The sequence below is a fragment of the Nycticebus coucang genome, chromosome 17 (assembly GCF_027406575.1).
Source record: "Nycticebus coucang isolate mNycCou1 chromosome 17, mNycCou1.pri, whole genome shotgun sequence".
Lineage (NCBI taxonomy): Eukaryota > Metazoa > Chordata > Mammalia > Primates > Lorisidae > Nycticebus > Nycticebus coucang.
Window position 1 is genome coordinate 46,734,583 of NC_069796.1, and position 25,064 is coordinate 46,759,646.

General features: G+C 37.8%; 1 protein-coding gene across 3 annotated transcripts in view; it reads right to left on the reverse strand.

Moving 5' to 3' along the window:
- The window catches only part of JAKMIP2 (janus kinase and microtubule interacting protein 2), a 158,435-nt gene that overhangs the window by 20,737 nt on the left and 112,634 nt on the right, over window positions 1-25,064 (reverse strand). For 2 of the 3 annotated variants that reach the window (XM_053567254.1, XM_053567253.1), the window contains exons 5-18: window positions 23,526-23,624; window positions 20,067-20,213; window positions 19,267-19,407; window positions 17,357-17,413; window positions 16,319-16,438; window positions 14,945-15,073; window positions 12,660-12,743; window positions 11,953-12,015; window positions 9,667-9,765; window positions 8,391-8,489; window positions 6,355-6,408; window positions 5,442-5,507; window positions 3,610-3,678; window positions 1,057-1,134 (exon numbers count right to left, since the gene is read on the reverse strand). In XM_053567254.1, the coding sequence (XP_053423229.1) occupies window positions 1,057-1,134; window positions 3,610-3,678; window positions 5,442-5,507; window positions 6,355-6,408; window positions 8,391-8,489; window positions 9,667-9,765; window positions 11,953-12,015; window positions 12,660-12,743; window positions 14,945-15,073; window positions 16,319-16,438; window positions 17,357-17,413; window positions 19,267-19,407; window positions 20,067-20,213; window positions 23,526-23,624 (1,305 nt within the window). The remainder of the gene's footprint in view (window positions 1-1,056; window positions 1,135-3,609; window positions 3,679-5,441; window positions 5,508-6,354; window positions 6,409-8,390; window positions 8,490-9,666; window positions 9,766-11,952; window positions 12,016-12,659; window positions 12,744-14,944; window positions 15,074-16,318; window positions 16,439-17,356; window positions 17,414-19,266; window positions 19,408-20,066; window positions 20,214-23,525; window positions 23,625-25,064) is intronic. The other variant, XM_053567255.1, reaches the window with a different exon arrangement.

The following is a 25,064-nucleotide window of genomic DNA, read 5'->3' on the forward strand; positions in this document are numbered from 1 at the left end:
CCTTACAGCAGGGTCTGAGTGCTTCACTCTCTTCCCAAAAGTGACTCAGGCTGCTTCCAGGAAAAGCATTATAAAAACCTCTGCTTGCAACTCCTTGAAATATTCCTCTAGTTTGCTCTTTTTTCTTTTGATTCATTGCTGTGAATTAATGGTGGGTGGGCATCAGGGGAGAAGAAATGTAAGGCATAGTGCAATATGAGGAATTGTGTAACATGAATCGGGTACAGGGAATGGATCAAATGTGCTCCTCTATCAGCATAATATTCTGTGGGGGAGAAAAAGGCATAACCCACTTACCAATGCAGCCTTGGTCTCTGTGGCTGGATTACAGCTGTTAGGGCCACAGTGTCTGGAGTCAGATCTACACACTACCTTTTTCCCAACTTGGGCAAAGTTCTTCTGCTCTCTAAACCCTAATTTCCTCACATATGAGATATTAATAATAATCTTACCTATACCTCATAGGGCTGTTGTAAGAAATAAATGAATTAAATATATGCATAACAAACATTAAACACGTTATTATTCTACCAACTAGACCAGACTGCCCAATAATTGATTTGATTTGATAAAAATTTCTCTTTAATCTACATTGCCATCCATTCTGTCCTTCATCTAAAATTATCTAACAATATATACAGTAGAACCCCTGTAAACTGTCCACTCAAGGGACTATAAGAAATTGGTCACTATACAGAGGTGGTCAGCATAAGGTATTAGGCCTCCTGTATTGATATGTACATGTGGTGCATGTCTATCTATGAAAGTGAGATAAATTCAAGGAGGTGGTCAATGTAGGGAAGTGGTCAACTATGAAGGTTCTACTGTATTTAATTTAAAAAAATCATTAAATATTTCTTAAATATTATAAGGCTATTATAATAGCAAAGAGCTAAAGATATATTTGTTCTAAAATTGGAACTGGAAACCAACGAATAAATGACCTGAATGTTATAGTCTATTCAAGTACACAGCATGCCAAATTAAATAGAATACTTTACCCCACAGTATATGATTGCAAATACTCTGAACATCTCTATTGCTTATTGCACCTACCATGTATGCTTGGTCAAGAGCTTGTTTTCTGTAGTCTAGCTCTTCCTCCAGATAGCCTTTTATTTTGCAGAATTGTTCCTATAATAAAGGGCCACATTGATAAAGAGTCAGCTTAGTTAACTAGAACGTGACATATAAATTGTATTAATTAATGTCTTCTCCAATTCTACCGTAAGACTAATCACTAGCATTTGTAGAGTCATAGATTTTATTTGTTGGGAATACAGCCCAACTTTCACAGTCTCACAGAGGGAATGTGACAGTCAACGGAAAGAAGCATAAAAGATACAATGAAAAATCCGCATGGTGTGCTCTAAAACAGCAGTCGCCAACCTGTTCAGTACCAGGGACTGGTTTCGTGGAAGACAGTTTTTCTACAGACAGGGTTGAGGGGGAATCTGACAGGAGGCAGAGCTCAGGTGGTGATGCATGCGAGGGGGAGTGGCTGTAAATACAGATGAAGCTTCACTCCCTTGTCCACCACTCACCTCCTGCTGTTCCTGACAGGTCAGGGACCGGTACTGGCCCACGGCCTGGGGGGTGGGGACTGCAGTTCTAAAAGATTTTTAATATTCTTTTAGACTACTCTAATAACTCACGTGACTGGAGTCATCTAGTATCTAAGAGTAATGTAATTAAGAATAGATTTTGACAAGTGTTAAATAATAAGTCTACCTATGTAAAAATATTGTGATAGTATATTTTTGGAAGATTGTTATAAAATGTAACAGAGTAGGCTTGTATAATAAACAAGTTCACTTATGCAGATTCATCTATGTAGAATTAGCAATCACAAGGAAAAATAATGTATTAAGATTCATCTGTGTATAATTAGCAAACACAAGGAAACATAAAAATTTAATTAAAGAGTGGGAGGGATTTTACCCACACTGCTACTTATTGAGGGGGTGTGTGTCTTTGCCACCCAGCCCGGAAAGGCTGGGAGACATAAAATTGACGTTTCCTCACTTGTTCTCAATTTCTATGCCCCTCTTATAAGAATTTTGCCATTAGCATTCAAAACTATATCTTTATGTACAACACAGTTCCAAGTGCAAGTCAATTATTTCTTCTGGGTGCTTAACTAAAGGAACAACCCTGGAGAAAAACCCAATTGTGTTGACTTTTGAGAGAATCTATGTCTGCATGTAGCAATTTTTGTTGTTGACTTTCCTGATGATCCCTGCATTGAAGTGCCCAGAACAGAATACTGGTACAGGCTGATTGAATAATTAATATTTCTGCATTTAAAGAGCTTTTAAAGGTAATATTGAATAGAGTTCTTGCTATGTGCTTTAACTTTAGAGCCTAACTTCTTGGTAACATGTGAGTCCTGTATAAATACATATGAACAAATGACTTATAAGCTGTCACATACTATACAAATGCAAATTGTTCTTATCACAGCACTCCCTACCCCGACAGTAATCCATTACATGTGTTTTAGTTATAACAATAACATTAATGAAAGTCTTATTATAAAATTCTAATCATTGTTATAAGCTAATAATAACCAATTCCTAGACTTGAGGATTTAATATTTTTTACTATGTGGTGAAAGATACATAACATAAAATTTACAACCTTAGCTATTTTTAAGCGTATGGTTCAATGTGAAGTGTATTCACAGTGTTATGCAACCAATACTTAAAATGTTTTCATCTTGTGAAACTGAACTATATATGAATTAAACAACAGCTCTACAATTCCTTTTCCCCTCAACCCCTGGCAACCTGAGTCTCCTGTTTGTTTCTAGGAGTTTGACTACTCTAAGACCTCGTGTGACTGGAGTTATCTAGTATCTCTTCATGACTAGTTTTTTCACTTATCATAATGTCCTCAAAGCACATCCATACTGTGGCTAGCTACATCAGAAGCTAGCTACATCTTTCCTTTTTAAGACTGACTAATATTCCACTGTATGTATGTATTACATTTTCTTTATCCATTCATTTCTATGGGCATTAGGGATGTTTCCACCTTTGGGCTACTGTGAATAGTGCTGGTACGGATACGGGTACACAAGTATATTTTCCAGACCCTGTTTCCAGTTCTTTTGTATATATGCCCAGAAGTGATATTGCTGGACCATATGGTAATTCTATTTTGAATTTTTTGACCAATTGTCATACTGATTTTCATAGTAGCCCTGCCCTTTTACATCCCTCCCACGGTGCACAAGGTTTTCAATTTCTCCATATCTTTGCCAATACTTGTGAATTTTTATTTTTCTGATAGAAGCCATCCTAATAGCTGTAAGTGGGCTTGAGATTTTTTTAAATCAAAGTTACATCCACCATTTCATTAAGTTTTACTTGATAATTAAATATAGTAGAAACATTACTTAAGCTAAGAGAGAAAGCACAAGAAAACACCTCACTCAATTTTCTTCAGCATTAGTTTTGTGAATTTTGTTCCATGGTCTGTACATAAAACAAAGAGCAGCCTATATGCTTTCATCAGTGCCAGAAAAAACTGGTAGAGGCAACTTTTATTTTCCATTTGCCTTGTAAATTTTTCTTAATTTTTATGATACTTCCACTTTGTACTCACCATGTCACTTTCCAATTCCATCATTTTCTGGTGCAGGGCAGCCTCTGCTCCTTCGATTTGCTGGATCCACTAAAGGGTTAACAAGACAAAAGTTTTTGACATGATTTCTTACTATGATGTATATCTGTGTGCTATTTACTAAGGTGCTTAGTCTGCTTCCCTTACATCTCAGGAAACAGACTGAGAGCCAAAGTGAAGACAACGCAGTTTTACCACTTAGTTCATGAGCAAAACAATAGTCTTCTGTCCATCCATCCATCCATCCACCCATCCATCCAACAAACAAATGCATTCATGGATGCCGAGCATGTGCTAGGTAGTGGGGCTGCCATGGTGAACAAGAACAAGAATTCTGCTCTCACTGGAGGACACCATAGGAGGCTTTCTTAGACATGACAATTGAATCGGGGTCTGAAGAATGGGTAAGAGAATGGGAAAAAATGAAAAGGAAGTTCCAAGTAGAGGGGAAACAATGTCCACTGGCTCCGTGGTTGGAAGGAGAGTGATCAGAGGAAGAGGCCCAGGTAGAATGGAGAAATGGTAATCTTTCAGAATATAAAACTTATTATAGAGAAATGGGGAAGAATTATTTTTAAATGGGAACACTTTAAACCACACAAAAAGAACTTATCATTCTGATATGTGGTACTGATTTTAGCACTGATAACAGAACCACAAGGCTGTTTTCACACTTTGCAAAATTAACATCCTTTTGTCATCTGTTATCTGGTCCATATTAAAACATCTCTAGTTGTTAGCAAAATATTTTTTTTAAAACCTGGTTTTGCTTAAATTAAGAGCCAACAAATATTCATTTCAATTTTTCTAAGTTTCTTTTTATTTTATAGCAATACTTCTTTCTTGCTCCCTCAGTGTTTCTTTTTTTTTTTTTAATGCCATTATTTTTGGTAACTTAACTGTGTCATTTGACCTCTAGAATACCTCCATTTCTGACTGGAGAAAGCTGATTACTGGCACATGGTTTCATTCGATTTCCAGCAAATGTTTTATGCATTTAGGAATTAAGGAAGCATCTCAATGAATGTATGCAGTTTTCAGTTTATCAAACCATGCGCACATGATGATCAATTTTGTGCTGATTTTTTTTCTTTTCCTTTTCTTTTTCTATGCTCTCCAGGCTAGACTCCAGTGGCCACTCATGGCCATGATCACAACAAACTTCAGCTGTGAACTCTTGTGCTCCTGCGTAACTGGAACAGGTGGGTGCACTACTAGCTTCTGCTTCATGCACTGATTCTTGTCTTAAGGCACCCTGAGTACAAGTTATCTGGCTTCTCCACTTGCCTCTTTCCTCTTCTTTCTCTCTTAACATTTACCGGGTTTAGACACGAGGGGGCAAGAGCACACTCGGTATTGATTTTCTCCTGCAAGTCCTTACATTGGGCCTTGTGAGTGAGACAGCAACAAACTACCCCTGAGCTATGGAGTCAACTGGAAACACTTGGTTTGTACACTCCCAAGGAGAGTCCACGGCAAGGGCAATGCTCCAGTTCACCATCTCTCAACAAAAACCTTCTTTGTTGGTTTCTCAATTTGGTGGGGGTTACTTGAATAATGTAATCCAAAGTCTCCCATTTTTAAAGAATTATGTATTTTTAAGGGCCTTGAAAACCAAATTTATCCACCTACCCCAAATCAGTGTGTAGACTTTTCTCATTCTATCTGGGTTGTATCACCCTTAAAAATAAAAGGTGTGTTATGTATTCAATAACAAAAATCATTTGCAAAGGGAAATTTCTTCATGCCCTACCCTGCTCTGTAGGTGTTAAACCGGCCAGAGAGATGATGGAAACGTTAGCACAAATCATTACCTTCTCTGCAAGGGACAACACAGTGCTGGCCTGAATTATTGCCACTTGTTCTTCATTTCTTAAATTCTGTGAAAAATAGAGGAAACAGAGCAAATAAGAAAAGAAGGTACTTATGATATTTACACTAATGAAAATACTGTCCATCTGCCTGTCACAGACAGTTCTGAATAAGCATGTGTGGGACCTTAGCAAATTCCTATAAAGTCTAGTCAGAATTAACAAAGAGTTAATTCAAAACCTCAAAAAAATATTAAATGTGATTTTTTACATCTCTCTAATATTATCTTGCTTTTGTGTCATTGTGAGCACACTTAGTTAATAGTCATGTCATGAGAAAAATGGGAACCGAAATGAAATAAAGAGCAGTCTTTTCATAGCAGTTTTGATGTGATTTTATTGATTTTGTTCTCTCCTTTGATAATTTTTCAGGGGGAAAAAACAGACTCCTTCAACTGACATGCATCATTCATCTAGTATAACAATAAATGGTCCTCCCACTGAATCTGCCTTGAGTCTGTCTGGAAGGTGTTTGAGCCTGGCTTGATGGTCCATTTTTGTGGGGCTGCCAACAACACTAATATTTAGCGACATTGGCAATTTACACTGGATGCTTCTGAGGAACAGTCTGGTAGTAATAAGTTTTAATTGCTGCAGATGTGGTCAGCTTGCAAACCTGAAACCCGGCCATGAAAAGCACTTTACCAGGTCCTATTTCTGCTCCTATCTTCCACAGATCTTTATAACCCTTTAGCCACGTTGTTTTGATAAGTTACAGACTTTCTCCAGGGAGCTAACATCCTGAAGTAAGCATGCATCTCGCTTGCTATTATTTTGCATGTGATGCACTGGAAAAGTATTTTTTGAGCTCTGTTTTGGCAAATTCATATCTATACCCCACTTATTCATTACTTACCCCGTTATCACCCAAGATATCAAGCTGCTTTATGAGATCAGGGATGTTCACATCCTGCAAAATCAAAGGGATGAATTCAAGTCAAAGACACAAGTGTGGCCCACCATCCTATCAGTGCTTGAACCCTGTGTTAGAGGAAGGCGTGCAGTCAGACACAGTTTTTTTTTTTGAGACAGAGCCTCACTCTGTCGCCCTAGGTAGAGTGCCGTTATCATCACTCACAGCAATCTCAAACTCTTGGGCTTGAGCAGTCCTCTTGCCCTAGCTTTCCAGGTAGCTGGGACTATAGGCACCTGCCACAATGCCTGGCTTTTCTTTCTTTCTTTTTTTTTTTCTTTTCTATTTTTAGTAGAGACAGGGTCTTGCTTGAACTCCTGAGCTCAAGAAATCCATCCACCTCAGCCTTCCAGAGTGCTGGGATTACAGGCATGAGCTACCATACCCGGCCCACACATACTTAGTTTAAAATTTGTACACTGCTTCTTGTAAGCTATGTGAACTTGGGCCTAACAGTTCACTCTCAATTTTGCCAGTTGCAAAATGGAGATACGTACCTACTTCACAGGCTGATGTTGAGGATAAAGACACTTTATAAAGAGTCCAACATGTACGTAGTAAGGACTTGGAATATATGCTTATTAACTTTTTTCTTCTAATTGCCAAACTTTTTTTTTTTTTTTCCAATTATGATCAACTTTAGGCACAAAGGAAAGGAATAGGTAATAAATATAAAGAATTAACATTTCTGAGCTGGCTAAATTTTGACTGCCCCATGAAAAACTACAGTGCAAATTCCATTTTGCAGGGCGTTTAACATTAATTTTATCCTATAGGAAACTATTTTTTCTCTACTCTTTGAGTCAGTTTGAAGCAGCTGAACTCCATTTGAAAGACTGCCCTTGGATACATCCATCAGATTAGGTTGTTTGTGATTTACCTAAGAAAAGGCATCTCGGAAAAAGACAAAGAAAATTGCTTTTTATTTAATTAGAGTTGAATTAGAAAACTGCTTTGGTTTATAAATTTTTATGCAACCCAGGAAAGCCAGGAGTTTAAACACCATGTAAGTGGTTTAAGACGGTTGACAAGGAAGCACAATTTTACTGCCCAAATTTTCTCTCAATTTGTAGCTCATTAGTACCAGTTTCTCCTCTTACTCATGTTCAAACAGCAGCACACAGCAGAGCCTTACTAACAGGAAAGGGAAAATCTAGCTTAATTTCACAGGAAGAGGGAAGACAACTGAAGAAGCAAGTAAATTTGGCAGCTGAGTGTGAGCAGGAAGGGCCATGCGGAAGGTAAAGGAAGGTAAAGTAGAGACCAGGAATAGCAGAAGGCATCCTGACTTCACTCCAGGGAATATATATACACAATGTAACTTCCTTACTTTAAAGGACAATGTATTTCCTGGGAGGCACAGAGACTGCAATTCAACTTAATATTTATAATGTATTTTAGTAGCACTAAAGATAGTATTATGTTTTATCTAATAAGCAACATGTTATAAACCCTGAGCACTTTCAAAGAGAGAACTCCACCTTAAATTAACCATATCAAAAGAGAAAGTGGACTAGGTGACTTTATAGTCTCTTGTAACTCTGAAACTCCAGGAGTATAAATTAATTTCACAGCACTTAGGGTGGCACAAAAAGGGGATTCAACAAAACTTTCTCGTATGGCAGATTTCAAGTGTGTTTCTTGAAGTATCAGATTTGTTTCATATTTCTCCTAGATAATTAAGGCTAATCATCTTAATAAATATTGTGATTCTTCTGTACCATTCTTTATGTTATCCTGTTCTAAGTAATCATGGGTGCCTGCCTTCTTTGTTGCTACCATTTACACATGTGTAATACATTATTTTATGTTCTGTTGATTCTCCAATAGATGTGACCATTTTCAATTCCTACATTGTTTGTCTCAAAAGGTAATCCAGTGACGGAAAGACCAAGGAGTCATGAGTGCCCTTCCTTTTTCTAATTCCCAGTTTTCCTAATTTCTTACAAACATAAAAAAAAAATTAAATATCTGCCTACCTTGACACCTTCTTTCATACAGTAGATCTGTAGAGCACTCACACCATCTGAGAATGGGTGAATTTGGAGATTAAATGGAGGGGATCGTCTCTCTCTTTCCTTGAAATACAGTGGAGAATATATAGAAATTAAAATTAAAAAGCAACAACTGACTAAAGACTAAACCAGTCGTCTCTTTATGCCATTTCAGCAGTTGATCAATGTCATTTGGAAAAGAAAATCAAACCAGGATGTTCATACTTAAATTGAATGGGAAAGAATTGGCTAGTCGACGACGAGGTAGAGGAGAAGAATTTATAGATGGTGTCATCCATCTCTTGCAAATCTTTTGATTAGGGAAATGCAGGAAGTGGAGTTCCTATTTCAACGGTATGAATATTTAGAGCTTTCAGATATCACAAAGAAGGGTCTTGCCGTGAAATTTTATGGCAGGTAAGAGCCTACTGCATATTCAGTGCACTCAGGCTTTATGAGTAAGATATGTGGGCAACAAAAGATGACTTACTCTTCTTCACTGAAGCATGCCAACTGCCAACTTTTTGTCTACATCTAATCTGAAATAGCCTCAAGAAGAGATTGCTGGCAAAGTAAGAGAGAAATCAAGTGGGGGTATTTTTCTTATCCTTTTACATATCCATATACTTTCAACTAGACTCTATTCCACATTTTTGGATTTGATTTGTATGTTTCACTTGAAAAAAACAAACAAAACAACAACCTTAAAATTGGGTAGATGAATCAAGATATTTCCTAAGACAAGTTATCTTGCTTCTTAACTAGTATTTTTTTTTTTTTTGGATAAATGCATTGAAGACTAAAAAGTTAACTTATAAATTTAAATTTAACTAAAAATATTTCTAGAGAGCACATTTTGAAATATAATTCTTGAGCTAACAGTTTTTGATGTGTCAAAATCTGATGAAGGATGGGGATGGTTATTTAAAAGTCAAGAAATACTGAGGATGATTGAAACCTATTGTTTAAATTATTAAAAAATTATTAGCCTATTTACAAAGGCAGCAATGTTGAAAAGTGTATCTGAGCAGAGAGCTCTGAGTTACATTAAGGCTTTACCACTTCCTTACTAGTCATGGGACTTGGATAAGTTATTTAATCTCAATTGCCACAGATATAAAATCTTGAGAGTGATTGCAAGGTCCAAATGAGAGAAAAAATTTGAAAGGGTTAACTCAGTCACTAGCTCCTTCGTGTGGTAGGGACACGTTAATTGTTATTGTTATTATTAGCTTTATCACCACCATCATCATTTCCTTACTTCTAGCTCTAGGTTTCGAAACTCCAGCAGCTCATTCTGGTCTCTGGCGTCTTGTAGTTCCTGTTGTAACCGGTGATTTTCTGCCTCCTGCTTTTCTATCTAATAAAGTAAATCCTGAAGTTAGGTGAGCATTGCAGAAAGCATCTATAACTTTTCAAAGCAAGCGCGGATGGTATGCATTTATTCAGTGAATAAATCTTCCAGATCATGAAAAACATTCCCAAGTAGTTATGAATAAAATAACTTTCCTTCTCGTTATTCTTTGTTGAGTTGTTTTGAATTCCAGAGAAAAAGGCTGGAAGACAGCTCTGTTCCTTGGGATAAAATGTGGGCAATCCTGTGAATAGCAAACGTATGTCTTTGTGATGGGTCAGAGACAGTGTATCAGAACCAGATTTACTGGTATAATTAAGAGGATTAACCCCTCTCATTTCTGGAGTTTAAGTTGTCAGAGAAACAAATTTTTTAGAAACAGCTCTTCTCATATATAAAACTTTCCTTTTCTATATGAGAAAGCCCTATACTTCCTTAAACACCAAGCTCTAACGTCTATAGGAGTCTTCCCAGTCTACTCGTGGAGAAGTAACACCTCTTCCTTCTGTTTTCCTATAGACTTTCTTATAAGAACTCTAGTTTAACCTGATGAAGTATGAAGTTCAGTTAGCTGTGCACGAATGCGCCTCCCACTATAGGCAAAGTCCATGTCTGAGTCATTTTTGGATTTTAAGGAATCAGAAAAGTTTTTTTTTTTTTTTTTAAATCATAGGATGCACCTTACTTTCCCAAACCTATAATTTTGAAGTAAAGTATTTGGCTTCATTGTTACTTTGGGCATCCTTTTATTCTTGGAAGCCTAGGTTCAAAAATCCCATTTTTAGTCCAAAGAAATCAAGAGTAAAGGAAACCAGACAGAAAACATAATGAGAATCATTATTTCAATGATAAAGAAATGTAATAACATTTATTTCCAGGCATCTCTGAGACTAATGGGAAAATAAAGGTGGGGAAAAAGTGAGAGAGTAAGTGATATTAATTAACACCACTCAACCATAGATACATGTATTTGTGGTCTAGTGAACTTATGAAAGTTTTTAGAAGTTGACTTAGTTTATGAAAGAGATTCAATTGCTAGAATCTTGTATTGGATCAGTGATGGGATATTTGGACAGCCTGCTGGTTCTGTTGTAGTTAGTGAAGCAATTAGAACAGTGGTTCACAGATTGCAATTCACAGACCAAGACCAATGGCAATGACGTTTTCCGAAAGGGCCTCTTGCTATTCCCTAGAGCACGGGCTCTTCATTTTGGAATAACTACCCAGACTATATGATGTACACATTGGTTCCGTCTTTGAAAGCCTCTGCCAGACTAGAAGGGAGAAAAGAGAAACGCCTTTTTCCTCTTTCTCATGCTTACCAGGATGTCGTGATGAACTTTTATTACTTAAAAAGTAGAAAGGTAGAAATAATTCTAAAATCATTCCTCCTAACTATAAATTGCCTTGTAGGATTACTTCCCTGACTCAACTTTCAAATTCTGCTTTTGCCAAGGATAACATAAGATTATTTTGTAATCTTTCTCTAGATTCGTGGAAGGTGAATACCATGGGGAACTCCAGCTTTGATTTTAAACGGTGTTCTCTGTTACGTTTAATGGTCCCAAATCAATAACCTATGTTCAGACAACCAAGATTAATTCTACCTCTTGGGCCTAAACCACGCTTTTGTATCTTAATTTGTTGACAAATTTCCTGGGCGTATTGTTTTGTGCTTTGGATACATCTAAAACAATTATTTCCTTTAAACAGAAGTAGAAACAGGCAAGCTTAGCAAAAAGATTACAAGTGGGAAGACAAATCTGTGTTAGGATGCAGCATGACCTTGGAGTCATGTTCTGTCACTTCCTTGTACAAAATAACAAGTCCTATTCACAGAATGTTTTTCGTAGGTGGACAACCATACAGGATGTGTGCGTGTGCGTATGCGTGTGCGTATATATATGCACGGTATCGATACAGCACATATATATGATCAACAAGTCGGTAGGTTTCAGGGGTCACATCCTTTTGCGTCTGCACAAAGCCCAGCGCAGAGCCATGCACGTGTGCCACTCAGCTGATGGTGATGGTGGTGACAGGGATGCGGTTGAGGATGTAGCAGAGGACAGAGCAGCACCGAAAAGCTTCCCCTTCCCCTGGCCCTTGTGCCACTCCTGAGAGCACCTCCTGCTGCTCCTGGATCTCTAATCATTTTCTACTTTGCCCCACTAGGGTGTTTGCCCAACATACCTTTTCTAAAAGCTCCTGGTTTCTCTTAATGAAAAGTTGTTTATCTTCTACCCAGTGTGAATCCTGTTTGACAAAGAATATCGCGCAGTCAGCATTTCAGAGTGGCACGAAAGAGCCTGTGTTGTCAAACCACTTTGCTAGGGAAGTCTTCTTCCACCCCGTTTGTTTGCCTGCCAACGTCTGGTAAATGACACCCACCCCGGCCAGCTCCTTCTTCAAAGACATCAGGGCCAAAGTTGCCAGGAAACTGCAACCCCTTTTCATCATCACTTACTACTCTACCTTTTTCAGTCTGAATAATCCAGGACCAGCCTTCTGGGGACTCAGAAGTGACCACACAGGAAAAAAGTGAAAAGGGTCGGAATGCACACAGGCTAGATACATATGGATGGAAAACATTAAAATGCAGAACCATAAATGTAGCATAGAGGCAAAGGACGCAGCTTATGACAACTCCAGGCTATTTGTACAAGGCTTCTCCTCGTCTCTCTTTTGCCCAACCTCATTCACTGCTGTGGCTGGGTTCACATTTTGGCCCAAACAACACCAGGGATGGAAATACAGAGTTGAATGTTCTGACCCTGTTTGAGAAAGGTCCCCATGGAGAGCCAAGCCGTGTCTTGGAGGTGGCCCATGCACAGGTAAGCTAGAGAAAAGTCACACTGAATTGTGTGCACCTGCAGGAGAGCCAGCAAGTGAGCGCCTACCTGCCCTTTCTGAGCCAGAGTCGCTTCCAGATCTTCAATTTTGGCTTTGTACCTTTGCACCTCCGCTTGGAGCTGTTCTTGAGCCTGGTGAAATCAAAATTCCAGAGCTTAACAAGTAAAAGGGTCATTCAATATCTTCCTTCCTCTCATGTTTCTTTCTTTCTTTCTTTCTTTCTTTCTTTCTTTCGTTCTTTCTTTCTTTCTTTCTTTCTTTCTTTCTTTCTTTCTTTCTTTCTTTCTTTTTTTATTAAATCATAGCTGTGTATATTAGTATGATCATGGGGCACCATACACTTGGTTCACAGACTGTTTGACACATTTTCATCACACTAGTTAACATAGCTTTCATGGCATTTTCTTAGTTATTTTGCTAAGACCTTTACATCCTACATTTACTAGGATTCACATATACCCTTGTAAGATGCACCGCAGGTGTCTTGACTAGAACTCAACAAGTGAAAGAAAATAAAAAGAATTTTCTATGACCAAAGGATCTTATCACTATATACAAACTTATTCCTTTATAAAAAATTCGAGGTGTTTTTTTTTTGTTTGTTTGTTTCCTGCCCATACACCTGGTTTTTATTGTTGTTATCTTAGAAACGGGATAAATTCTTCAGTATCTAAGGTTGAGTAAAATCAGCAACTGATAGTATTTTTTTATTCTTCATTGTCAGCAGAATATTTCTTTGGACCGTTAAACATTATATATTTACCTTTGTCATGTCTAACAAGTCTATGCTTAATTTTGCTAAGATCTATTTTAACCTTGAAGTTATATTGACTATAATCTATTTTTCTTATATCCAAATGACATCTTTTGTTTTTATTAATGTTTTCATCTATATTATCTATTTTTGCATTTCAACTTTCTTTGAATTTATTCTATTGCTCGTTTCCTAACATCTTGATATCTTTTAGAGTATTTTGCTCAAAGTGGTACCTTTTTTTACTTTCATGTCTAGAGCTAATGCTAATCTTTTATTTAAATGGGAGAATCTGATGAGAGGGGACTGGTTTCTGTATCATCACTTCTCAAAAAAACAAGACATATGATACTATTTTAAATATTCAATACCATGTTAGTAAGAATTCTTAATAAATACTAATAGTGAAAACACAAATATTACAGTACTGTAATACATCCATGTGAAGGCATGCAGGCACATTTCTTTCTAACAACTGCTTGCCTGTCTTATTTCAAATTAGTGGTTTTTAAAACATGTTGATTGCTTTATGTGTGTATGTGTGCATCACCATTTAAACATTTATAACTGTTATATCTATCTTTTCCCGCTAAAAAGTAATACTAGTTCCTACAACACTCCTCAGTGCATTGCAGACCTTCCAAAAAGAAAGTGGGATATAATTACAGAGTGGTCATGATCCCTTTTGCACCCTGTAAATTTATCTATGAGGCAGTCACAGTCTGGTGGTTATGCCTGAGTCAGAGGCTAGCTTCATATCCTAGCTTTGGGACTTTAGGTCAAAAATTTAACTTCATTAAGTTACTATTTCCTCTTCTGCTAAAAGAATATGATAATGGAATCCAGATCCAAGAGTTGTTTTAGGATTGCACAGACAGTGTGTGTAAAGTGGTCAGCACAGTACCTGGAGCATAGCCAAGCATTCAGTAAGTTTTAAGTATCAGTGTTACATGAGGTTCTTTTCCCTTTTGTTTTGAAATAGGGTTATGACAGGCAGTTGTGATATAATGGAAAGAATATACGACCCACTAAGATCTGAGTTGGAATCCCAGCTTTGTAATTTAGTAGCTGTGTGATCTTTGGTGATTCAATTAACCTTTCTGAGTCTCAAATTCTTCTAGAAGAAAACACCTGCTTTAGGGGGCGGTTGCAAGGGTTAAGTCAGATATTGTCTGTGAAAATTCTTGGTTAAGATGTCAAACGTAGTGCTGTGCACTTGTGAATGAAGGAAAGAAACCAGCTGTTGCTTTTGAAAGTTAAAAGTTCTTTTTCAAGAAAGAAACTAAAAAATGGATTACTAAATAGAATATTGTCTAGCTTTGAAAATGTTAAGTTTTCAAATAGCAAGAATAAGAACTATATATGCAACTGTCTTTGAAGGAACAATAACATTGGTCTAAGCTGGTTCTAAGGCCTCTAGATTCAAGGTTTGTTGACATAAAAGATAAAAGAGTTCAAAAGCTACAGAGGAGAGAATGGTGCAGGAAAAGGTGTCCTACTGATATTTTTGTGTCCCTGGTACGTCTGTGCTCTGCCTGCTGCACGCTAACTCAGAGCACCCTCACAGGTTTCACTAACCTTGGCTTCTCGTTCAGCATCAATGATGCCCCCAGTCTGCTCCTGTAGGAGGGCATATGCTCTTTGCAGGGCCTGGTATTCTTTTGTTAATTGTCGAAATCGTAGCTCAGATTCTTCAGCTGCTAAACTCTTGAGGTTAAAAAGAAAAGCCAAAAATAACTGTGTTATATTCAGGTCCTATGTTCAATGTGAAATACTAACTTCTTTCTAACCTTTAAAAAGAAGTGAAAGGTCTGTTTTAGTATTCTGTTTTGATTTTGTTTTTAATTCTAAAGTATATTTATGGACACGAATACTGTTAATACTTTGAAGATGGACTCTGCAGAAATATGTACATATTTCTTTTTAAAAAATAAGAATTTTTACTTATTTATACATTTCTGATTATTATCCATTTGGGTGTAGATTTCATTCCATTTTGGATCTAAAGGAAAAAAGTCAGGCCTAGATTTGAGATCTAAATTTGAGGAAATTTAGATCTAAGTTGATTATGTCTCTAGATTCAAGATATCTTATAAGTTTACTCATTTCTTTTTAGTATATTCATTTCCAAAACTTTTTTTCCCAGATAAGTTGCAAAAACTGTTTTTAGAGCTTTAGGTCTTAAACTTCATGGGGTAACACAATCATCACAGAATTTCATGAACAGTATAGATTGTGGGGTTTTATCCCCCAGGATCCTGAGTCAGGAGCTGTATGGTAGGATCCAGGAATTCTCATTGTATTTGAGCCCTCTACGTCACTCTGATGAAACATGCTTTGCTACACAGTGTCTGAGACTGTATACAAAAGACTACTTTTTTTTTTTGTAGAGACAGAGTTTCACTTTATTGCCCTCGGTAGAGTGCCATGGCATCACACAGCTCACAGCAACCTCCAACTCCTGGGCTTAGGCGATTCTCCTGCCTCAGCCTCCCGAGTAGCTGGGACTACAGGCGCCCGCCACAACACCCGGCTATTGTTTTGTTGCAGTTTGGCCAGGGCTGGGTTTGAACCCGCCACCCTCGGCATATGGGGCCGGCGCCCTGCTCACTGAGCCACAGGCGCCGCCCAATAACTTCTAAAGTTGTTCCTCGGTTCATATCTTCCCTAGATGAAGCATTTTGGATTGTAGCCTTTATTTTGAAAGAAGTCTTCAAGTTATAGAGCTGAATTGTAGAGAAGCTTTCTAAAAGGGTTATCTGATACCTATATCAAGTAACAGGTGAAGTTAGTTTTCAGAGATAATGTCAAGTGTGTGGTCTCAAATTGGTCACTGTTAGGAGATTACTCTGTGCTGCTCATAAGCGATGAAAAGTGAAATGCTTTTTCTTCCACTAAAAGGAAAGATTTAGTGACACTATCACCCAAGACTAAAGAAATGGAAAAGCTTACTTCATCCAGGTCATCATCGGGAGTTGCTGGTGTCCTGTCTGTTCTAAACGAGGCCATGGATGATGTCTCTGAATCCATGGAGTCCTCATCATAGCCAATAAATGGGTCCAAAACAGGCCTCTGAATGGAGAAAAGGACGTGTTTACTGACACAGCTAAAAGTTGGGAAAGATGAATATTATTAAGATATTGCCAACTGGCATGAGTGTAGATGAACATAAAAGACATGGAACCTTTAATGCTTCTTTGATGAAATAAAAACATGAGACATGAACACAATAATTCCACTAAGTGTTTCTCCCATATCATTACATTTCTAACACATTCAAGGAAGAGTCATGAAACACTCATAGAAACACTGAAGCCTCTTTTATATTGTGTTTTATAGCATGATGAGAGAATGTGATTTACTTCTCTTTCCAGTATTTAATCTATGATCAAAGGACCTTAAAGACCCAGGCACCTTTGTAGAGGGGATTATCAGATTGAAGTATTGTTATCTATTTCCACAGCCAAAACAAATGATAGACTCAGTAAAAAGAAAAACAAAAATTAAACAGAGTAAATAACAAAACCTTGTGGATTATAAGAGCCTATATAGATATTGGTAGATTTGGGGAAACATTATCAATTTTATTGCCTGAGTGAATGATGAAAATATAATAATCAGTTATAGGCTGGGCGTCAGACCCTAATGTTATTCAGTGGGAGACATTAAATCGTTTGCAGCTTTTACGTGTTCTTGGAGTGTTACTCCAGATCCTCAGATGATCCTTTCTTACATCAAACCTAGTGGTATCTCTATTTAGAGAATGTTATCTTAAAGGAAACCCTTTCAGGCTGAACTCCACACACAATCATATTTAGACTTCTAAGAAATGCCAAGAGAAGAGATTTTCTTCTAACAAATGAAGCCCATGGTTTACTGCAGCAGTTCAGGAACATCTGATTTATCACATCTCTGCAGGAAGACTCCGTGCCAAGACTCATTTCTCTGGCTGTCAGTGGCAAATGCCTGATAACCTAGTTTTCTTATTACCTTGATGGGCTTGGAACTTCTTCTATGCTTTCTCCTACGGATGAGCTTTTCTCGATCCTGGAAAACAGATGAAAGACTTTTCAGATGGCTTTTTGTTTTGTTTGTAAAGAAAGAATTGTTTTTCCCCTAGGGCATTACGTTTAGAATGGAATTAAATGGAATTAGGATTTGCTTTATAAATTTTGGCAACTTTTGGATATGTAAATATTTGGATGCATAAATATTTTCAAAGTTAGAACATTCTGCTGTTTTGTCTGATAATGTATGTGGATCTGAGATCCTCATAATCAGAAAGGGTACTGTGTTCCTAATCAGAATTCTTCATTTTATACTTAAAAATCAAATAGCTCTAAAAACAGTTACTCATATTTCCCCTAAGCACAGTTCAGTTTTCTCAAATCCAATACAATTTTAATTTATGTTAAAAAATATCATTTCACAATGAAGTAAAATTTGTGCTTTTCATTTAGTCATTTTGAATGCATAGAAAACTGTCTTTGGGCAATTGGGGGATCCTTGCTCTCACCTGTAATCCCTGAAAATACAACTGCAAACAGAATATCTAGTTTATACTGTTGGTTAGAACATTTAGTGTTTTTTTTTCTTTTTTGTTGTTGTTTTAATTTTTCTGGGAATCTCAAGGAATGCTTAGAAATAATGATCAATTTCTTGATGAGTTTTTGCTGTGAATGCAGCTATCCTAGGAATTTAGGGTTTAGCCACTAAGTATTCATGTATTTACTGTATGAATTTAAACGATGGAGTAATTGTCTTCCTGGAAGTGTGATCAGTATGGTTTAATAGCCCCAAATTCTATTAAAAACTTACAGTTTAATTTCAGGATACTCAAAGACAGGTAAATTCCTGGACTAATGAAGCTGTAAGATTTATGATTTATTAGGATGTGAAAATAAGGTGAGGGAAAGAGGGCTTCAGATGACATTTAATAAATAAGCTGGTTTAAGCTAGTGGTGTATCAGTCTTTTTTATTTTTCACTTTTGTAAGTAAAAACATTTGTAACATGCAACCAATGTATCGGAGACTTTTATAATTTATCTTAGATTATCCTCCTAATATAGTGTATGTATTATCAACACAATTTTTTTTTAAAAAAACAAACTATAAGAATTATTAACGTAAGTTATAATTCTTCTCCTCTCAATGGCAGTGAATCATCTTGCTCATCCTACTCAGGACACTGCTGTCTAAATCCCCCTAGTTCTTCAGGTCTCTCGGCCTTGCTTGGTCCTGAAGTGAGAGCAACTGAACATGTCATTCACAGAATAATGACCGAGAGGCAAAGAGGAAAACCCAAAGGCGTCTAGAGGTCTTAGCCTTTTCTCCTGGTGCAGACTCAGCCAGGTGCAGATGGTAGTAATAACTGCCCCTCCCGCTCAGCAGGTACTGCCATAATGGCCAGAAATCTGGACCGGAATTTCAGCTCTGTTGATAATTATGGTGTTGCTGTACACCCAACGAATATTTATTCAACTATAATTATGTGCTAGAGACTGAATCAGGTGGTTGGAAACAAGATGGATATATGATCTTGCTAGTGTAGGCAACATATTCAATCTCTGATTCTCAGGATCCTGATATTGGAAGGAAATTAAAAGACACACCCACCCTATCTGCCAACTTATATAACAATGCATCAGAAAGTTCTCTTAATGTGCTTTGCAGTTTATATTTATCAAATCAGTTAAAAAAGTTTATAATTAAAAAGGTATAAAGCAGTTTAATACCATAAAATATATTTGGAATATAGTCTCTTAAACGTAATCATATATTGAACGTATAAACTGGGGCCTCTAGGGTTATCCAAAAATGTTAAGGGCTTTCAGTATATGTCTTGTTGGCTACTTGCCATTGGAAACAATTTAGAGTTTACAGCTTGATCAAGACCTACCCTTGTGAGCTCATCAATAATGTTCTGTTGCTCAATGACCTGAAGCTTTAGAAACTCTGTTTCTTGTTCCTCATTAGCTTGGTCGAGATCATTCAGAGATTTTAATTTCTTCAAAGGTGGATGGGATGTTATTTTTTCTCTCTGAATTGGAAAAGAAGAAGGTAAGGTGGAGACCTTAAAAATCCCAAACTTTAGCTGTAAACACAAAATTATTTGTAGAAAGTTTATGAGGCTCCAGCTACATTTGAAAACTGCCTCGCTTGAACACACACACACCAACTAAAATCCTCAGGTACATTTTACCTGCGATACTAAGTCAAAATCATTGGGAATTGTCTGAAGATCTCTATGGATGTACTGGCAGTCTATCAAGGAGAACATTAGCCCATCACTTGCCCACACACAATGCAAGGAATGGGATCTATTTCCCAACTATTATGCAAGATCTTAGAAGACAAGGTGTTCCTGGTGTGTAAGTCTGTAAATAGCACACTAGTGCAATCTCGGAAGTAGGGTTTCTGTGGGAGAGGAGTTCTGTTGAAGCTTTGCTTCTCCATTTCCAAGCTTTTGGAGAACAAACATTCTTGGAAGCATTCCCACCATTCTGCAAATTTAGAAACCCCATAAAATTCAGAGCCAGCAACCATCTCTTGCTTTCTTCCTTAAAGCTTCCTTGCTTACATAAGGGAAAATCCAAATAGCACTGTATTTTAAAAATAAGCTGAGAAGTAACAATCAGGTAGGTTATTGGAGCAATATGAAGAAGGCAGCCACAGTTTTGCAGAGTCTGTGATACACACCATTTCCGAATTCTCCTTGGTAACAGCTTTCAGTTTTTCTTCCATGCGTTGCAAGGACACCATCAATTCATCATTTCTCTTGGCGAGGCACTTGTTCCTTTCCAGGAGAGGTTTGCATTGTTTTTCAGTTTCCCGCACGCGTTTTAACTGGGAAGAAAGAAGTTAAAATCTGTTTCTGGTGTTTGGGGGACACGGGGCAGGGAGAGTGGGGTGAAAGCAACTCTGTAGCCACGTCTGTCCGCTCGGAACTGGCCACCGGGACTTCAGTCCTCCGTTTAGCAGACTGACTGCTACATTTCCCCTTGCCCTTGATGGCTTCTCATTATAATCATCATAACCCTGCATCCATCTATACCCTCAAAGGAGGTGCTGTGGGGAGAATGCTCGTGGAAGTGCTCGGGGATTAACTGTTCCTTTCCCCCTTCGCTTCCTGGCCTCCGCTTCCCCACTGCACACAGCCTCAATTCCTGGACCTGTAATGTCCTCATTGGTTCAGAGAGGAAAAGGAGTTCATCCAAATCACAGGGTCACAGAGTGATGCGGCCAGGACCGAGTCTGTCCTGGCCACTCCCAAAGCCCATTCTCTCGCTCAGAGAGCTCACTGAAATCTCCTGACTCACTCGAAGATTATCATTAAGGCAGTTTTATTAAGGGGAAAAACACCTTTAGGTACACTGATGTTTGTGTTTAAGAATATATGACTTTTACCAAGCCTAAGAAAAGTATTGTTATTCATCTATAATTAAGAGTGACTATAGTCTCATTTGCCTGATTAGTTTAGCAGATTTTCAGCACAGGGAGCCTTGACATTTTGGGCCAGATCGGGTTTTGTTTTTCTTTTTTTGGGTGGGGTTTGTGCTGTGAAGGGCTGTCCTGTGCATTGTAGGATGCTCAGCAGCATTCCTGGCCTCTGCACTCTGGATGCCAATAACATCCTGCCACTTAGGACAACCCCAAAATGTCTACAGATAATGCCAAAATCAAAACAAAACCACACTGGCTTAAGTTTATGAAAGTTGTCTTGGAGTAATTGTTAATAGTCTCCCATTTTACTCTTTTTTTTTTTTGACACAGAGTCTCACTCTGTCTCCCCAGCAGGAGTGCAGTAGTATCATCATAGCTCAGGGCCATCTCCAACTCTCAGGCTGAAGTGATCCTCCAGCCTTGCCTCCCAGACTGCAGGGATTACAGGCCTGGGTGATACATTCCAGTTTGGGTGATGTGTTTTATGATCATCCTAGGTCATAAAAGATCTCCACTGAATAGATCCCCACATAATAGATCTCCACTTTAAAGTTCTCCTGGCTAGTGCATCCGTTTCATACTAATGATGCAGAATGTGAATATGGATTGGAGAAGGAGCTCCTGAAGAAGGAAAAGGGAGGGATGATGTATCATAAATATTCCCAATATTTGGGAAGATTTTTAAAAGTATTCACTCCTGCTGTTGAGAGTCTAACATCATGAGAGGGGCTGAAATGGGAGACTTAGCCACCTATGAATGTTTGTAAAAGTTCCCCTTGAAGTTCCTAAATAGCACTGCCCCAACCCCACCTCAATCTCAGTTTGAAAATGTCATTTATATCAAGACTAAACTTAGATTTATTTCATAAATAATGTGATTTAATCTTCACTTGGTAAGCTTAGGTGCCTGAAGTATGATTATGAGATACTGTGTAGAAAGAAGGACAAATAAATTATTCCACTACGTTTCTATTTTAATCTATGTCTATATTTAAATTTAGCATATACTATTCATAGAAAATGCAGATAAGCACAAAGAAAAGAAAATATCTATTATTCTGCTATTCCATACATTATTAACCACAGCCCTAAAGTACCCAACAAAATGTTTCTTCTCAGATGTACCTTAAATGTAAAAGAGAAAGGTTAAAAGCTAAATACATATGTATCTCTGCATATGTATGTATTGTTATAAATATATATTTTTAAATTATATACTTATATAAAAATATATGTAAATATACATACATAAGAAGTATATTTAAATCAAGAAGTATTACTGGAGACAACATTCCAGAATGATATGAAGGTCAATACGCAAAAAACACATAATAAATATTAATTTATATGCATATAGTAATGAATTCAAATATATGGAGAGCAAATTAACAGGATTAAGAAAACGTATACACAAATCTGTTGAAAGAACAGCAAACAAACATATTAGTGAGGACATAGATGATTTTATTTTATTTTATTTAGACCAGGTCTCACTCTGTTGCCCAGGCTGAAGTGCCATGGTGTCATTATAACTCACAGCAACCTCAAACTCCTAGGTTCAAATGATCCTTCTGCCTCAGCCTCCCTAATAGCTGTGACTACAGGTGCCTATCATAATGCCTGGCTAATTTTTCTAGTTTTAGTAGAGACAGGATCTTGCTCTTGCTCAGGCTAGTCTAGAACTCCCGAACTCAAGGGACCCTTGCCTCGGCCTCCCACAGTGCTATGATTACAAGCGTAAGCCACCACACCAAAACAGGATACAAAAATTTTAAACAAGACTATTAACAAATTCAGATCAAATGGCAACTAACAATTGTAGAGTTTATCTTCTTTCCATGTTAACAAGTAATGTTTCTAAAATTGACCATATACTGGGATCATAAAGAAAATCACAACACATTTCAAAGGTCATGATTGCCTGAGCTCTGGAGTTTGAGACCAGCCTGAGCAGAAATTGAGACCCTGTTTCTACTAAAAATAGAAAAAACTAGCCGGGCGCAGTGGCTTACACCTGTAATCCTAGCACTCTGGGCAGCTGAGGCAGGTGGATTGCCTGAGCTCATGGGTTTGAGAGCCTGTCGCAAGAGCAAGACCACCATCTCTAAAAATAGCCGGGTGTTGTGGCAGGCACCTGTATTCCCAGCTACTCAGGAGGCTGAGGCAAGAGAATCGCTTAAGCCCAGGAGTTTAAGGTTGCTGTGAACTATGATGCCATGGCACTCTACCAAGGGTGACAAAGTGAAACTCTGTCTCCAAAAAAAAAGCAAAAAACAACCCACCCACCCCCAAAGAATGGATAAATACACTGCAATATATTAATTAATACTACAGAGTAATGAAAAATGAATGAACCCTACACACAGCATGATGGATGAATCTCACAAATAATGCTGAGCATAAGCCACAAAAGACGCTAGACACAAAAAGACTGAATATTACATGATTCCATTTACAAAAAATGTTTAAAAAGTGACAGACATCTATGGTGATGGCAGAATACTAGCTAATTTTCCTAGGATGGTGACAAGGGGAAGTGCTGAGATGCTGGTAATCTTCCACTTACTCACCTCAGGGGTGGTTATATGGGGTGTCACTTTGTGAGTGTTTACTGAACTGAACCTTTATTATTGGTGCACTTTACTGATATTATACTTTTGTGACATAACACTTAACAACAACGACAAGAAAACAACCATTTTAAGTTTAACTCACCAGTTCATTTCGTTCATCTCCAAGCAAGGTATTCCTGTCTTCCAATTTTCTTATAGTAGCATTCAATTCAGCTATTCTCTTTTGATTTCTTCGCAAGTCCTACACGTGAAAATGAAAACGGACATTTCTTCAGTAACACTTTTTGCAACATTTTGGAATACCACTCAGTACTTATGGAAGTAATAGGCTCCGTTTTCCTAGGTGGGTCATGAAGTGAGAGCAAAATGTTCTTATACTCAGGGAAGAGTAAATTTACCCTTTTTAAACTCCGAATAATCACCACTTGGGTTGGAGACCAAGCTCGTTGAAAATGCAAATAAATTCAATGTGGCAGATGCTCCCTAGAGCTGGGACTTGGGGCAGGGGGCATGCAGAAGACTGGACCAGCTTATCAGAGCTGTGTGCTGTGAGACCAAGGTCATGCTGTGATTACACAGGGTTCAAGGAACAACCCTCATGTCATGCTGCACGCCACTTCCAATGGCTCAGACAGCTGTCTGGCTATTACATTTAGCCACAGAGGGAACAGAGTGGGAGGCCGGGATGGGCTTTGTAAATTCCTGCATTCTTCTGAAGATAGAGGTCAGAGGGAGAAAATACTGGTGCATAATCTTTATGCATTAAAAAAACAGCAGCCCTCGCTGCTTTTTATTGGCCAGCCCTCGCTAGTATATTCGGTGCTGTGCAACTGGCTTGTCCATTGGCAGAATCTCCACAACTCACTTTACATGCAGCAGTCATTGGCTTAATTCTCTGCTGTAGAACATGTAAAAATGTTATTATCATGTGCTTGTAATTCTGCTATCATCTTACATTTTGATAGTATCATACTGTCCACAAGGCACTTTCACACACATTGTATTCCTAGGTTCACGATATCCTAGAGGATTTGGCAAAACAGGTAAAATTCAGGTAGGTCATAACCCGATCAAGATCTTGTGACTAATGTCAGTAGATCAATAACTAATATGTGTTGAAGGCTAACTGCGTGCCAGACACTGTGCTCAACATTTCATATATCATTTTTCTCATCCTTCGACCAGCCTTGTGGAATACCACTGTAGCCTCTATTTTACATTTGAGGAGACTGAGCAGTGAAGTGAATTGCCTAAGGTCATGACAATACATGGCCGATCCAGGATTTGAGCCAGGGGGTCTAACTCTAAAGCCTTTTCTCTTGACAACTTTGCTATATTGCAGGTGTGTTGGTGATGGAACTTACATCTGCTAAAATCTAGATCAGTATTCACTCCACCACTTACTAGGATATATATATCCTGAATACCAATTCATAAATTATTCATTGCTTAGTTTTAAGTAGTACTTTGGAACCCATCTCTATTTTTAAATAATACATGTTCATCATTACAGCAGCTAAATAATTTTAAAGGTATGAGACATATATCCAACTACATGCAAGCCGATTTCTATCACTGCACTTCTGAAAATAATTTCTTACATAAATTGATGAAAATCCAGGGAAGTATAAATGTCAAGTGCAATCTGACTAGAAGCTTTCATGTAAAGATCATAAAATCG